General features: G+C 43.5%; 1 protein-coding gene across 1 annotated transcript in view; it reads left to right on the top strand.

Moving 5' to 3' along the window:
- The window catches only part of malrd1 (MAM and LDL receptor class A domain containing 1), a 343,320-nt gene that overhangs the window by 165,313 nt on the left and 160,416 nt on the right, over positions 1-17,591 (top strand). The window contains exon 24 of the mRNA XM_033040137.1: positions 14,798-15,043. Coding sequence (XP_032896028.1) covers positions 14,798-15,043 — 246 coding nt within the window. The remainder of the gene's footprint in view (positions 1-14,797; positions 15,044-17,591) is intronic.

The raw sequence follows: 17,591 nt of genomic DNA on the forward strand, positions 1-17,591 counted from the left end.
AAACTAGTTTAAGCAAAAATCTTGGGCTCATTCTTAAATTATACAGAGTAGGGTACTGGACAATGTCAGAAATCCATTCAGAGACCATGCAGATGTGGTCAAGAAAATTACACAGAGGTTTTTTGTAAAACGCCTCACTTCGTATGACTTTAAGGAGATCAAATATGCAATTCCATGCAAACAGCTCAGGTGATCAGGATTGAACCCGTGTCCCTGGAGTTGAGAGGAGGCAGCAATGCCTGCTGTGCCATAATGTTATCCAAGTTAGAGCTATCTTCCCCAACTAGATGTACTAGAGGAGACAGAGGAACTGAAAGAAATTTGTATTAGGCGAGAAATGGTATTGGTACTGATGGGACTGAAGGCTGATAAATCCCCAGGGCCTGATGGTCTGCATTCCAGGGTAGACAATAGACAATAGGTGCAGGAGTAGGCCATTCGGCCCTTCGAGCCCTTCGAGTCATTGTGATCATGGCTGATCATCCACCATCGGTACCCCGTTCCTACCTTCTCCCCATATCCCCTGACTCCGCTATACTTAAGAACCCTATCTAGCTCTCTCTTGAAAGTATCCAGAGAACCGGCCTCCACCACCCTCTGAGGCAGAGAATTCCACAGACTCACAACTCTCTGTGTGAAAAAATGTTTCCTCATCTCCGTTCTAAATGGCTTACCCCTTATTCTTAATGTGGCCCCTGGTTCTGGACTCCCCCAACATTGGGAACATGTTTCCTGTCTCTAGCGTGTTCAAACCCTTAATAATGTTATAGGTATCAATAATCCCCTCTCATCCTTCTAAATTCCAGAGTATACAAGCCCAGCCGCTCCATTCTCTCAGCATATGACAGTCCCGTTCACAATTAACCTTGTGAACCTACGCTGCACTCCCTCAATAGCAAGAATGTCCTTCCTCAACCTCAGAGACCAAAACTGCACACAATATTACAGATGCGTTCTCACTAGTGCCCTGTACAACTGCAGAAGGACCTCTTTGCTCCTATACTCATCATTATGAAGGCCAACATGCCATTCGCTTTCTTCACTGCTTGCTGTACCTGCATGCTTACTTTCATAGACTGATGTACAAGGACCCCCAGATCATAGAAAATAGGTGCAGGAGTAGGCCATTCGGCCCTTCAAGCCTGCACCGCCATTCAATATGATCATGGCTGATCCCGTTGTACTTCCCCTTTTCCCAATTTGACATAATTTAGATAATAATCTGCCTTCCTGTTTTTGCTACCAAAGTGGATAACCTCGCATTTATCCACATTAAACTGCATCTGCCATGCATCTGCCCACTCACCCATCCTGTCCAAGTCACTCAGCATTCTCATAGCACTCTCCTCACAGTTCACACAGCCACCCAGCTTTGTGTCATCTGCAAATTTGCTAATATTACTTGTAATCCCTTCATCTAAATCGTTAATATATAGAAACATAGAAACATAGAAACATAGAAATTAGGTGCAGGAGTAGGCCATTCGGCCCTTCGAGCCTGCACCGCCATTCAATATGATCATGGCTGATCATCCAACTCAGTATCCCGTACCTGCCTTCTCTCCATACCCTCTGATCCCCTTAGCCACAAGGGCCACATCTAACTCCCTCTTAAATATAGCCAATGAACTGGCCTCGACTACCCTCTGTGGCAGAGAGTTCCAGAGATTCACCACTCTCTGTGTGAAAAAAGTTCTTCTCATCTCGGTTTTAAAGGATTTCTCCCTTATCCTTAAGCTGTGACCCCTTGTCCTGGACTTCCCCAACATCGGGAGCAATCTACCTGCATCTAGCCTGTCTAACCCCTTAAGAATTTTGTAAGTTTCTATAAGATCCCCTCTCAATCTCCTAAATTCTAGAGAGTATAAACCAAGTCTATCCAGTCTTTCTTCATAAGACAGTCCTGACATCCCAGGAATCAGCCTGGTGAACCTTCTCTGCACTCCCTCTATGGCAATAATGTCCTTCCTCAGATTTGGAGACCAAAATTGTATGCAATACTCCAGGTGTGGTCTCACCAAGACCCTGTACAACTGCAGTAGAACCTCCCTGCTCCTATACTCAAATCCTTTTGCTATGAAAGCTAACATACCATTCACTTTCTTCACTGCCTGCTGCACGTGCATGCCCACTTTCAATGACTGGTGTACCATGACACCCAGGTCTCGCTGCATCTCCCCTTTTCCTAGTCGGCCACCATTTAGATAATAGGACTCAAGGAAGTGGCTCTAGAAATCGTGGACACATTGGTGATCATTTTGCAATGTTCTCTAGATTCAGGATCAGTTCCTGTGGATTGGAGGGTAGCTAAAGTTATCCCACTTTTCAAGAAAGGAGCGAGAGCGAAAACGGGAAATTATAGACCAGTTAGCCTGACATCGATGGTGGGGAAAATGCTGATGTCCATTATTAAAGAAATAATAATGCCGCATTTGGATAGGTTTGATCCAAGTCAGCATGGATTTATTATTATTATTTTTTATTTATTTTTTTTCTTTTATTAGAAGTACGGTAAGTTACAATAATACACAACACATATGTCTTAATACATTTTTTGTACCGCTTCATTTTTTGAGCTTTAAGAAAAAGATAGAAGTAAAGGAGTAAGGAAAGTGCGCAAGAGTCGTGAAGGTGCAAGAGAGTGTTGAGAAAAGAAAGCCCCTCAGAAAAGAAGTTAGAGAAGGAAGTAAAGAAAGAAAGTAGACCCTAGAAAAGAAGGAAAAAAAAAGGAGAAACAATCGCTCTATTATAACATTAAACTCCGCAGAAAGGGGACTACCAACCAAGTCTGTTTTTGTTGTTTTACCCCCCGTTGCCAGATCCTGGTACCATTCATTTATTTATTTATTTATTTATTTTAAAAATTACTATTGCACCTCATGCTTGTAATAGTTCCAAAAACGTAGACCACGTCTTTTGGAATTGGTCTGCTTTACCTGCTAAGAGGAATCTCATCTCTTCCAGATGTAGTGTTTCAAACATATTTGATATCCACATTTTTATTGTTGGTGTGGGCGCATTTTTCCAGAATTTAAGTATGAGCTTTTTTCCCATTATTAGCCCAGTCAGCATGGATTTATGAAGAGGAAATCCTGCTTGACTAATCTTCTGGAATTTTTTGAGGATATGCCATGTAAAACGGATGAATGAGAGCCAGTGGATGTAGTGTATCTTGACTTTCAGAAAGCCTTTGTTAAGGTCCCACACAGTGGATTAGAGGCCAAAATTAGAGCACATGGTATTGGGGGTTGGGTATTGACATGGATAGAAAATTGGTTGGCAGACAGGAAACAAATAGTAGGAATAAACAAATCCCTTTCAGAATGGCAGGCAGTGGCGAGTGGAGTGCCGCAAGGCTCGGTGCTGGGGCCGCAATATTTACAATATATATTAATGATTTAGATGGTGGGATTAAATGTAAGACTAGCAAATTTACAGTTGACACAAAGCTGGGTGGCAGTGTGAACTGCGAAGAGGATGCTAGGAGGTTGCAGGGTGACTTGGACAGGTTGAGTGAGTGGGCAGATGCATGGCTGATGCAGTTTAATGTAGATAAATGTGAGGTTATCCATTTAGGTGGCAAGAACAAGGAGGCAGATTATTATCTCAATGGTGTCAGATTAGGAAAAAGGGAATTGCAATGAGACCTGGTTGTCCTTGTACACCAGTCACTGAAAGTAAACATGCAGGTACAGCAGGCAGTGAAGAAAGCTAATGGCATGTTGGCCTTCATAATGAGAGGATTGGAATAAAGATGTCCTTCTGCATTTGTACAGGGCCCTGGTGAGAATACATCTGAAGCATTGTGTGCAGTTTCAGTCTCCGAATTTGAGGAACGACATCCTTGCTATTGAGGCAGTGCAGTGTAGGTTCACTAGGTTTAATGTTCCCAATGTTGGGGGAGTCCAGAACCAGTGTCTACAGTCTAAGAATAAAGAGGAGGCCATTTAAAACTGAGATGAGAAAAAAAGTTTTCACCCAGAGAGTTGTGAATTTGTGGAATTCTCTGCCACAGAAGGCAGTCGAGGCAAATTCACTGGATGAATTTAAAAGGGAGTTAGATAGAACTCTAGGGGCTAGCGGAATCAAGGGATATGGGGAGAAGGCAAGCAAGGGTTACTGATTGTGGATGATCAGCCATGATCACAATGAATGGCAGTGTAGGCTCAAAGGGCCAAACAGCCTCCACTTGCACCTATTTTCTATGTTTCTATATTTCTAACATTAAATTACAGTTAAAATCTTTAACCTCCATTTCAAATATTCTATGGACTAAATGTGTAAGAAAGAACTGTGGATGTTGCTTTATATAGAAGGTAGTCTCAACCCGAAATGTCACCCATTCCTTCTCCACAGAGATGCTGCCTGTCCCACTGAGTTAGTCCAGCATCTTGTGTCTACATTCTATGGACTAATTTTGGCTCCGCAATTTCCCTGTAAATCTCTTTATACATGGAAATGCAGAAATAGCAAAATAATACCAGACCAACTTTTTAATAAAGTTTTGCATCAAAGACCAGATATGCCTGTTTTTTTAATACATATCCACTGATACACAGAATATTATATATTCAAAGAGGAAAGTTGAAAATGGAAAAGCCAAATACTTTCCTGTAATTACCCAGCTACTGATGATGAAAAAAATGTATTTGAACAGTTCCATTCATTGAAATATTCAAGGATGTTCAGAAATTATCTTTAATTTTCTTTTTAAACTGTACATAATCTTGAGGGAAACAACCTTAGCAATTGCTGAAGAAAGAGAAGTACTGTATTATCACGGAGCCTGACATTAGATCTAGTGCTGGGAGTTTCAACTAATACATCCTAGTGACTGAGGATTTGCAGGGTTTTCCAGGAATGTAAAGATGCCTTGAAGCATTGAGAGATTTCAAGGTTTCTCTTCTGCAGATTGAAAGCTTAAATCTAGGGACAAAAGTGCTGTTATTGCATCCATCCAAGCGATAATGACTTTGGGGGCTTTTGTGCACTAGTATTGGAGTTATTAATTTATTGTTATTTTTGTTTATTATATGTTATCTGTGAGTACTGTGTTTACAGGTCGGTTATGCTACTGCAAATAAGAACTTAGTTGTCCCGTTGTAGACAGATACTGTATGCAATTTTACTTCGGAGTCACGTGAGTGACTACGTGAAGAACCCGCTCAGTGCGCAGGCGCGGCATTACGCCAGCAGTGCAACAGCGGCTGCCACGGGAGATAGGCTGTCCCGTTACAGCATGAACCGGACCGTCAGGTGAGTACCCTGAGGTCGGGTTTTCTTTTACAGGTGAGCCTTTTTCTGCTTGTGTTTTTTACAGGCAGAGAAAAAGGCTCTGGATAAAACTGTCCCCCGTTTTCCCGTTGGGGAGGGGGGCAGCAACAGGCGGTAGGAGCGTTACCCGGTGTTCCGTAATTCCCCGACACCGTGCCGAGGCCAGCCCGCTAGTACCTGAAGCAGCGGGCTGGACGCATAGCCACTCGAGAGGCATCCGGCAGGTGTTCCTGATGTCGGACGGGACGTCTCTCCACCCGCACGGGGGGAGAGAGAGCCGCCTGAGCCGCTGGAGCGGCTCACGGAGCAGGTGCCTGCGAGACGTGCTGCTTGAGGGGCGCTCTCGCTACTACAAGGCAACAGCTCCAGAAGAACCTGTCCCCCGCTCGACTCCAGCGGAGGAGCGTTCCATTGCAGGGGGGGCAGCAACAGGCGGTAGGAACAATTACCGGTCGCCCCGCTATCCCCATCACCGCGCCGAGCCCAGTCCCGCTAGTGCCTGAACTGCGGGCTGGATGTCTAGCCATCCGAACAGGCATCCGGCCGGTGGAGTCCGATTCGTCGGACGGGGACATGTCTCCACCTAAATGGAGGAGAGACAGCCGCCTGAGCTGCATCCAACAGCAATTGGAGCAGCTCCAGCGAGATGCGCAGAAAGAGCGCTCTCGCGGAGGGAGGTCAGGCACCCCCTCCACAGTGCCTCATGCACTGCCCTCTGCTCCCTCATTACTGGAGGCTAGCATTGGTGACCAGGGCTGGGCTGGTCTGGAACAGGGGCAGGCGGACGAATTCGGGAGTATGCCAGGGGTGCAGGAACATGAAGAGCTGTTGGGTGTGATGGACCGCTTGTAGCAACCCCACGGGCTGGAGCACCGCTGGAACCAAGAATGGCGGCCAGCATCAACCATTACTGGAAAAGGTGCTCGCTGAGGTGCTGAAACAACACAGCACCAGAAAACGGTGAGGCCCTCAAAGTAAAAAGTGTCAACAGCCAAATCTGGGGGCATGTGGGTCACACATCCAGACCCAAGAACTCAAGCTACAGCGGATCCTAAGGCTCCTGACTTCAGCCATCACAGCCTTTGCTCGTTCCGTGGAGACCACGGAGATGGATACCTGCCAGCAGGATGTGCTGGCATTAATGTGTACCACACAATTTGAGATCAACAATCTCTGGAGGGAAACATAAGACCTGCCCTCAATCCCAAATTTGCTGGCTTGTGTAAAGCCCCAGCTGCGGAGACGGACGCGCTGCTATTTGGGAAAGATTTCAATAAAAACTGAAGGAGATGCAGGAAGCATCAAAAACCTTCGGCCTAATGAGGGCAGGCCCCGGGACGAGCAAACCAAGACCTCCGATACCCAAGTGGCAGCACCCCACGGCATCCACCAGTCGACGTCCGCAATATGGGACTGGTGAACGCTTGGGGTCCGCACATTATCCCCAAAGATCTTTCATATCAGGGCCCGCAGCGGACCCTCTGGAAAATGTGCCTCCCCCCAACATCGCCAGCACGTCAGAACAAAATCTTCTGGAAAATGAAGAAACAGAATCGCCAATAACCATGGAGGTAGGTGGGTCTGGTCCCTACCAGCATATAGAGAATAAGGGTGCTTTATTAACAGGGGGGAGATTACACTTGTTTAAAGAAGCATGGGGTATGGTCACGAGTGACAAGTATATACTCAACAACATTACAGGATATAAAATACAATTCATGTCAGAAAAAACGCCACCAGTTCAACAATGGCCCCAAAGGGTATTTCTCCCTCCGTCAAAGAGAAACGTGAGGGACAAGCTGAACTGGTGAGACTTATCACAAAGGGGGTCATCGAAAAGACCAAACATGAACCTTTGGAAATTGTATCGAATATATTCACTAAAACCAAAAAAGATGGTATCTGTCGCATCATCATTGACTTAACTTCACTAAACAAATTTGTTAAGTATATACATTTCAAAATGGAGACATATGTTACCGCCAAACAACTGAATTCCAAAGGACACTTCATGGCAAGCATTTATCTTAAAGATGCTTACTATCTAGTACCCATATACAAGGATCATCGCAGATACCTAAAATTTATCTGGATGGTACAAAGCATTGCCCTATGGGCGAACTTCAGCCCAAGATTATTCACCAAAATATTGAACCCAGCCATGGCAATACTAAGAAAACAAAAACATATTGTCATGGCATATCTGGAGGATATTCTCATAGTAGGGAAAACGATGGAATTGGCTGTGGCAGCAGTATCAGCTACAAAACAGCTCCTCGAAACTCTGGGGTTCGTCCTACATCCAGATAAATCTAAGTTGAAGCCATCCACTATCATGGACTACCTGGGATTCACAATTAACTCAGTCCATATGACTGTTACCTTGCCAAAGGCAAAAATGATTGAATTAGCACAATCATGCAACAAATTAATGGTCAACGAGCGACCAACTATTCGACAAGTAGCAAGAGTAATTGGGGAAATGGTAGCAGCATTTCCGGCTACACAATTCGGACCTTTGCACTATCAAAAAATTTACAGAGAGCAAAGGTACGGGCAATAAAACGACATACAGGTCACTATGATCGTGTCATGAACTTACCCACTGAAGCAATATCAGAGCTACAGTGGTGGGCAGAAAACGTTTGGCATAGTTTCAGCCCTATCTTTATCACTAACCCTACTTTAGTTATTCAAACAGATGCCAGTGCTCAAGGCTGGGGAGCGACTAACTCCATATCCAGCACAAGTGGTAGATGGACTAAACTAGAGTCATCATTACTACTTACACTGGGCATTAACTATCTAGAGATGTTGGGCGCCTTTTATGGTTTAAAAGCATATGTATCTAATATGCAGCACTTGCATGTTCGGTTACAAATTGATAAATACTACGGTGATGGCTTATATTAACCATATGGGTGGCATAAAATCATTATCATGCGACAAATTGGTCAACATGATTTGGCAATGGTATGTCGAAAGACATATTTGGCTATCAGCTACTTACCTACCAGGTAAGCTAAACACCCATGCCATGAGAAAATTAAACGCCTGGGTTGCAAGTTTGAACAGACCTTACCTGGAACTGGGATTGTCCAAACAAACCATCACCACCATGTCGGCATCCCTTCGAACATCCACCAAGAGGCAGTACTTAACCAGCATCAAAAAAGGGAGAAGTACTGCCAGGAAACATGGACAACATACGCAACAGCTACAGCCACCAACATACTGGAGTTCCTGGCCATCTACACCACGATGTAGGGATCAGCTACAGTGCCATCAACACAGCGCAGAGTGCTCTTTCTGCTTATCTCAAACCAGCGGCAGGACAACAGGCGATGGGATCCCATCCACTGGTGGTAAAACTGATGAAGGGCATTTACAATATCAAGCCCTAAGCCCAGGTATACCCATATTTGGGATATCAATGTGGTCCTGACATATCTCAGGGAATGGCCACCAGCCAGATCCCCCGGCCTCGAGCAAGCTACACTAAAGACGCTTAGGTTGATGGCACTTGTATCCGCTCAGAGGGTCCAGTCACTACACCTATTGCGACTGGACAACATGATCACAGCTCCAGACCAGATCTGTCGTTATCCAGCGACTGGTCAAACAGAGCAGACCAGGAACACCTAATCCAGTCGTGGCTTACCCACCAGAACCACGGTTATGCGCCATGACCTACCTACTATCCTACATAGACACAACCAGAATATTCGAGGGAGATGAAAAGCCTTGTGGGTCAGTCACAAAAACCTTATGGTGGGGTACGAGCCAAACCATTGCGAGATGGCTCAAGCAGGTGCTAGAAACTGCTGGGATAAACACTAACATGTACAAATTTTATTCCACCAGGGCAGCATTCATGTCGACGGCTAAAGAATGGACATGCCTATACACCACATCCTGGCTACAGCAGGAGGGTGGGAAGGGAAAAGACCGTTCAGAAATTTTATAATAAGCCGTTGGCAAAACCTGGTTTATTTGCATTAAAGATTTACGAACTGCAAATATTTAATTTAAGCCCAGGGGAGCAACTTAATTCTTTGTTGTTATTGTTTAAAAAATACCATTGTGTTTTTCTACAAATAGACTCATTGGTTCATTACGATAACACTTCCTCCCTCAAGAACTTCGGCAGTGAGTGAAATGAAACTGTTACACGGTTTGAAATCACAGAGCTTTGAAATCTTCACGTAGTCACTCACGTGACTCCGAAGTAAAATAGTAAGATTAAACGAGAACTTACCAGTTTGAAGTTTGATCTGTATTTTATGAGGAGTTACGATGAGGGATTATGTGCCCTCCGCTCCCACCCTCATTATATGGATCAAACTAATAAATTGATGTCTCCTTATCTTTACTATGTTTACTTCAAAATAACTGTGTCTATCTGTGATTCCACACCGCTGCTTGGAAGTATGCCGTGCCTGCGCACTGAGCGGGTTCTTCACATAATCCCTCATCGTAACTCCTCATAAAATACAGATCAAACTTCAAACTGGTAAGTTCTCGTTTAATCTTACTATTAAACACTCTTAACTCTTGATACCTCATGTGAGTGCGATTAAAATGTATATGAATCGAAGAGTAAAGCACAAGAACAGGCTCTTCAGCCCACAAAGTCTGTGCCGAATATGATGCCAAGAATATCTCTTATAGACCTGCACATAATCTGTATACCTCCATTCCCTGCATATCCACATGCCTATCCAAAAGTCTCTTAAATGTCACTACCGTGTCTGCCTCAACCACCACCCCTTGCAGCCCGCTCCAGGTACTCACCACCCATTACATATAAAGATTGCCCCGCACATATCCTTTAAACTTTGCCTCCCTCACATTAAAGCTGTGCCCTCTAGTATTTGATCTTTCCAACCTGGGGAAATGGTTCTGACTGTCTACCCTATATAGGCTTCTGATAATTTATATACATCTCTCAGATCTCCCTGCAACGTCTGGTGTTCCAAAGAAAGCAATCCAAGTGTATCCAAACTCTCCCTGTAACTAAAGGGCCTGTCCCACGAGCATGCGACTGCATGCGGCAAGCGCGACCAAACCGGAAGCGGGGGCCGCACGGAGGTCGCGCGGAGGTCGAACGGAGGTCGTGTGATCCCCGTACAGGGTCTGTCCCACCAGCATGCGACTGCATGCGGCGAGCGTGACCAAACCGGAAGGGGGGGCTGCGCAGAGGTCGAGTGATCCCATATGAGTTGACGTGAAGTTCGAGCGAAGGCGTACGCCGTCAAGACGCTGTATACGGCGTCAAGACGCTGTGTATGGCGTCACGACGCTTTGCACGCCCGTCGAGGCGGTGCGTACGGCCTCAATACGGCTGCGGGCCAGCAGGCCATAGCCGTGCGGAATATTTGGACAGTGTCAGTTTTTCGGAGCCCCGCGCGATGTCGGGACCAGCTCCGCACAACTCCATACAGCTCCGGCGATCGAAGTGGGACCGGCCCCGCTAGGCCGTACGGCTCAAGCAACCATGTTAGGTCGCGCTTGCCGCATGCAATCGCATGCTCGTGGGACAGGCCCTTAATGCCCCATAACCCAGTATAATTTGGGAAACCTCCTCCACATCCTTTCCAAATCCTCCACATACTTCTCGTAATGGGGTGACCAGAACTGCATTCAACATTCTAATCGTTGTCTAACCAAAGTCCTAAAAAGCTATATCATGACTTACTGACTCTTATACTCAATGCCCCGACCTATGAAAGCAAGCATTCCACATGGCTTCTTCACCACTCTACCTACTCGTGTTGCCACCTTCAGGGAGTTATGTAATTGGACCCCACGATTCCTCTGTACTTCAATACTGCTAAGAGTTCATGCCATTAATTGTATATTTGCTGCATATATTAGACCACCCAAAGTGGAACACCTCACACTTGCTTGGATTAAACTCCATCTGCCTTTTCTCTGCCCATTTCTGTAGCTGATCTACTGTATATTCCACTTGAATATCTTGACATCCTTCCTTGCAGTCCTCGACCCTGGCAATCTTGGTATAATCTGCAAATTTATGTCCAAGATATTTATATATATCACAAACAGGTGAGGACCTGCACAGATCCCTGTGGAACAACTACCATGGAAATCCATGCTGGCTGATAGCGCAAGAAGCTATGAGTTCTACACTCCCCTTCAAACTTCAGATGAAGAAACTTCAATGGAATCCCAAAAACATTTGGAACTACTTTCTGGGGGTACATTACACATGAAAAGATTTGCAAATTCTAGACACAATATAAGTTGTATTCATTCATTTCAGCCTGGATACCTACAGATAAATCCAGATTAGTCAAGGCTAAAAAAATTAGACTCTATCGAGAGCCTTACGTATGATCACTGATTATTGATACCTGGAAATTGTTGGCACTGTCGAGGGATGGATCAGGTTCATTTGGTTTTAATCCATAATTACATTGGCTGGTAATGCTAACTGAAGCTCCAAACAGAACTTCTGCTCACCCGACATTGATAGTGGTAGAGTGGAAGATCAGACAACTTTAAGTGACACCTATAAGGTGGATGTGGCTAACAATTAATGCTATTGCTGTCCATTTTAAGGCAAATATATTTGCTGCGACAGATGGCACAATGGGCTAAGTGTTCGGCTGGCAACCGGAAGGTAGCTGGTTCGAATCCCGCTTGGAGTGCATACTGTCGTTGTGTCCTTGGGCAAGACACTTCACCCACCTTTGCCTGTGTGTGTCCTTGGGCAAGACACTTCACCCACCTTTGCCTGTCTGTATGGAAGTAATTGTGTGAAGCACTTTGGGGTCAATGCAAGTTGACTAAAAATGTGCTATATAAATAAAGACATTAAATAAATTAAATTTTACATTTTTAAATGGCGACAAACACAATCTAGAAAATTCAGTGACAAAAATGTTTTAAAGATAATGCTGCAAATAAGAACTTCCCTTCAGATTCCCCTCTAGTGACTGCTTTGAATAGAGGAAAGGCAACAAAATAAATGATCAGTGGACTAACCTCCACTGAATGTTCCACAAGCCAAGTCGTCATTGTGGCGATCCCTCGAGGTCGAGGATGATGGTCTACGTTCCGTTGTTTTCATGGACTCTCAGGAGGCTTATGATTCCAATCCTGGCTTTGAAAGCTCTTCGGCATTCAGGGCAGGTAATTCCAGATGGCAGATTGGGCTTTGGTTGTTGCTGCCTCTCTTTCCATTTTCTTCTCTTTTCTTCTAATTCTGTGCATCTGTTGACTTTGATGGTTGCTGTTCCTGATTGGATGATGGTTCGCCAGAGTTTCCTGTCCTTGGCATTGGTTTCCCAATTGTCGATGTTGATTTCACATTTCTTCATGTTGGCTTGTAAGGCGTCTTTGATTCTTTGCTTTTGTCCGCCTCTTTTACGTTTGCTTTCTTTAAGCTGGGAGTAGAAGGTTTGCTTTGGTAGACACTCGTCTTCCATCCGAACAACATGACCGACCCATCTTAGTTGGTTCTTGATGATGAAGGCTTCGATGCTAGATGTTTTTGCTTCATTCAGCACGTTCTTCTGTCTTCCCAGCTGATATTTAAGCTGCTTCAAAGACATGGTTGATGGAACTTTTCAAGTGATGTCAGATGGCATCGGTATGTTGTCCAGTTTTCTGATGCATACAGGAGCATTGGAATCACCACTGCCTTGTACACTAACATTTTAGTGTCTGTTCGGATGTCACGATTTTGAAAGACTCTCGTTCGAAGACGTCCAAAAGCTGTTGCAGCACACTTAAGACGATGTTGGATCTCGTCATCAAGGTCGACATTGGATGAGAGGTGACTTCCAAGGTATGGAAAGTGATCCACATTTTCCAGGGTTGTTTCACCAAGTTGAATTGATGGTTCTTTCCGATTTGTCTCAGTTGGTGATGATTGGCAGTTAACCTGAGTCTTCTTGGAGTTGATGGTAAGTCCAAGTTTTGTGTACGCACTGTTGAAGGCAGTCAGGATCTGTTGCAGATGATTTTCTGAGAGAGCTGCAACACAGTTGTCGTCTGCATATTGGAACTCGATGACGGAGCTCATAGATGTCTTAGTTTTGGACTTGAGACAGGCAAGATTGAAAAGTCTGCCAGACTGTTCTGTAGACGATTTCGATTCCTGGGGGTAGGCTGGCCTTGATGATGGGAATGGTTGTCGCAATGAAGATGGTGAACAGTGTTGAGGCAATCACGCATCCCTGTTTAACTCCTTATCTGACTTGAAACAGCCCATAGTTGATGTTGCTGGCCATGACTGTGGCAAGCATGTCATCGTGGAGGAGTCTCAAGATTCCAATGTACTTTTCAGGTCATCCATATGTGGATAGGATGTCCCATAAGAGTTCCCTCTTGTAGGTATGTTGCAAAGCGTACCTGAAGCGTCGCTGAAAATTTGTCGCTGCGGGTGTGCGCGATTTTGGCGCCGTTTAGAGGGGGGCGGGTTTAAAACGCGATTTTCTCTAGGCTGTTCAAATCGAAGATGTTCAGCCTAGTTAATTATTAACGAAAAATCACTGGAAGACCCCGTCGCAAAAGCTATTATTAGTTTTAAAGGCCTCGTATAATAGTTATAGTAGTTTAAAAATCATTCTCTAAACCCGCGACCACCGGCAGCTGTCAGGGTCGCATAGAGCAAACCACAGAAGGTATGCTGCTTATTTTTACATTAAAAAGGGCTTCTTAAGATCCCTTTATACAAAGTTTAATATTGCGAGTAGCTCATTTTGGGCCCATTATATCCCGCAGTATTTTTCTCGGCATTTGAGGGCACAAATCTAGCGCAATGTGAACGTTCTAAACCAGCGCGTTCACAGGATCCCACTAGAAAGCTGATTTAAAATGGACTTTAATTTACAGCAATTGAACACTAAATTCCTTCCATTTGGCCTATAAATTAATGTAAATGAGATTTAAAAATCATGTTTTATTGTGAATTATTTATGAATATTATTTGGACACTTAGGCTATTTAAAAATGTTAATCATTTATTAAGAAATGGATAGATGTTTAGATCTAGTAATTGAAGTTTGAAATTAGCTACACTTGGGTAACTAACTAATTATATGCTTTAATTTCAGGTCATCCAAGTAAGATTATTTTATATTTGTTTCAGAATGGTTCAATCTATGATAACTGAAAATTTCATTCAGTTCTCTTAATTTTTAAGAAGGTTATGGGCTTTTGACTGTCCACGATCACAGCTTTTTTGTTATGTCCATAGAAAATCAATAGGGAACAAGATGCTAATTTCCCAGTATGAAAATGGCCATAACTTTTTAAATACTTGAGATATGAAAGTGAATTAGGTGTCAAATTAAACTTATTTTTATGCTTTATCTGATGGGATAAATTACAGACTTGATTTTTTAAATCTCAAAATTTTGTAACATTGCTACCTCTTGTGCATCTGTGGACTAACCTCCACTGAATGCTCCACAAACCAAGTATAACACCTGCTACAGTGATCTCTGTGTGACCCATTTAAATTATTCATTGGAAATGCTTCTTTTTGCAGGATCCTGCCCGTCCAATTATTTGGGATGCCAGAATGGAAAATGTTACCACGCAGAGCAGAGTTGTGATTTTCTGGATGACTGTGGTGACAATACTGATGAGAAAGACTGCGGGACATCCTGCACTTTTGAGCGCGGACAATGTGGCTGGAAAAATTCCCTGGCAGATAACTTTGACTGGATTTTGGGACACGGTTCATTTCAAAGTCAACGGCCGGCCAACGATCAGAGCCTCGGAAATGAAAATGGTAAATCATTTGCTTATAGGCTTTTCATAACCATAATATATATATTATTTGTATGAATGGACTATGTGAACTGTGGTATTAGTCAGTATGATTGGCAAACATTTTGTGTTTATTTGACAAACGTTTGATGTTATAATGCAATTTAAACCAAAATCTTTTTGATGAGAAATTCATCCCCACTTGGCAGCTCTGTGTACAACATTTAGTTATGCCATTGCATTGTACCCTTGTCTCCAGAATTCATTGCACTGAAATTCATTGTAGTCAATGGAATGAATTTTGATTACAAAATATAGCATGCCAGTGACAATATAGAGCACTTAACATTAACAACCGGTGTTGGTTGTTTTGTTTAGTTTACTTTAGTTTAAATAGGCCCTTTGGCCCACCGAGTCCGTGCTAACCAGTGATCCCTGCACACCAACACTATCCTACACACACGCGGGACAATTTACAATTTTACCGAGCCAATTAACCTACAAACCCATACATCTTTGGAGTGTGGGAGGAAACCGGAGCTCCCGGAGAAAACCCATGCAGGTTTCGGGGAGAACGTACAAACTCCATTCAGACAGCACCTGTAGTCAGGATTGAACTGGGTCTTTGGCACAGTACGGCAGCAACTCTACCGCTACGCCACCATGCCGCCATTACTTTTGTCTTTATTTGACACAATAATGACAATGTTCCTTCAAAGATTTAAGTATGTACACCCAGGAATATTGTATCTTGACAATTAAAAATCAAAATCACATAGCTACACCCTAGAAAGTTAGTTGCAATTTGATATTTGGTGATGGATGAGGCCAGTTAATGACCAAATGTAAGGATATTTTGGGGAATCAGAACTAGTTATGATTTTTCCAGCCCTGATTAAGGGTCTCGACCTGAAACGTTGACAGTCCACTTCCCTCCCCAGATTCTGATAAACCACTAAATTTGCCCAAATTCCCGCCATAAATGCTGCTCAACCCACTAAATTCTTTCATCGGCTCAATGTCTCCTTCAGTTCTGCCGTAAATGCTAGCAAATGGACTGCTAGCAACGGGATATCACAGGGTTTTGAAGATGTTCTTTTGAATGCAATTAAAGCTTGTATGTAGTTATTATATGAGATATAAACAGTTATTTAAAAAATATATATTTCTAAGGATGTGATAATTAGGATGTGCTGGAGCATTTACTACCAATGCAAAACAGATGCTTTGACTCAGATTTAAGTTGGCAAATGTTATTGACATTAAATGATGTTTGAACACGCAGACCTTGGCTGCTTAAACCACAGAATTATGTTTCTCCATGCTCTTGTCATACAGGTGGCATCAGAACACTGTTGCAAAGTTGTACTTAGCTGTACTTAGTTTAGAATATAGCCGGTTAAACGCTGTTGTTAATTCTGCAGTAATTTGATGTTTATTAATTCTGGGTTAAGTGCAAGATTTCTGAACTTTGGTAAGCAGTGTTTTCTAGGCAGAGAGGGGGCAAAGGGAAAATATTTTTGCTGCTGACCAACAAAGCAAAAATGTTGATTGAAAAGTTCCTTCCAAACATTTGATTTCAAATGCTTTGAAGAGACTTCTTTAGCAAATGTGATCAACTTTGAGTACAGAAGAGAGTAGATTATGCGTTCAATGTAAAAGCAAGTGACTACAATGCAAATTCTTTATGAAAACCGAGTGCCCACCAGCACAGCGCAAGGGACAGACCTCAGTAACCTGCTGCTGAATCTCTGGAACTCCCTGCCACAGAGGGTAGTCGAGGCCAGTTCATTGGCTATATTTAAGAGGGAGTTAGATGTGGCCCTTGTGGCTAAGGGGATCAGAGGGTATGGAGAGAAGGCAGGTACGGGATACTGAGTTGGATGATCAGCCATGATCATATTGAATGGCGGTGCAGGCTCGAAGGGCCGAATGGCCTACTCCTGCACCTAATTTCTATGTTTCTATTTCTATGTTTCTATGAATGCAGAATGGGCTTTGCATTGAGTACTAGGAGCTTTTAGAAATTATGATCTATCTAATGCAATTTGCTTTTTGGCTGCAGCCAGTTTGATCATTTTTCTTCATGTAAATTTACTATCATTCGCTAAAAACAGCGTGGCAGCCTAAGGCTCCAATTAAGGCTTTGGCAACTTGTCCCTATAATTGATCATTCAGTGAAGCAGAGTTATGATTTTTGCTTCTCCTTTTTTTTCTTGAATCACATTGATATCGTGGAACTCTATGGATTTTCTGAAGCCTTAGTCATACAGCATGGAAACAGGCCCTTCGGCCCGACTTGCCCACAACAGCCAACATGTCCCATCTACACTTGTCCCACCTGCCTGCATTTGAACCATATCCCTCTAAACCTATCCTATCCATGTTCCTGTCCAAATGTTTCTTAAATGTTGCGATAGTACCTGCCTCAACTGCCTCCTCTGGCAGCTCGTTCCATACACCCACCACCCTATGTGTAAAAAAAATATCCCTCAGATTCTTATTAATCATAATCATAATAATCATACTTTATTAGCCAAGTATGTTTTGCATCATATGAGGAATTTGAT

The sequence above is a fragment of the Amblyraja radiata genome, chromosome 2, assembly GCF_010909765.2.
Source record: "Amblyraja radiata isolate CabotCenter1 chromosome 2, sAmbRad1.1.pri, whole genome shotgun sequence".
In the NCBI taxonomy this organism is placed as follows: Eukaryota; Metazoa; Chordata; class Chondrichthyes; order Rajiformes; family Rajidae; genus Amblyraja; species Amblyraja radiata.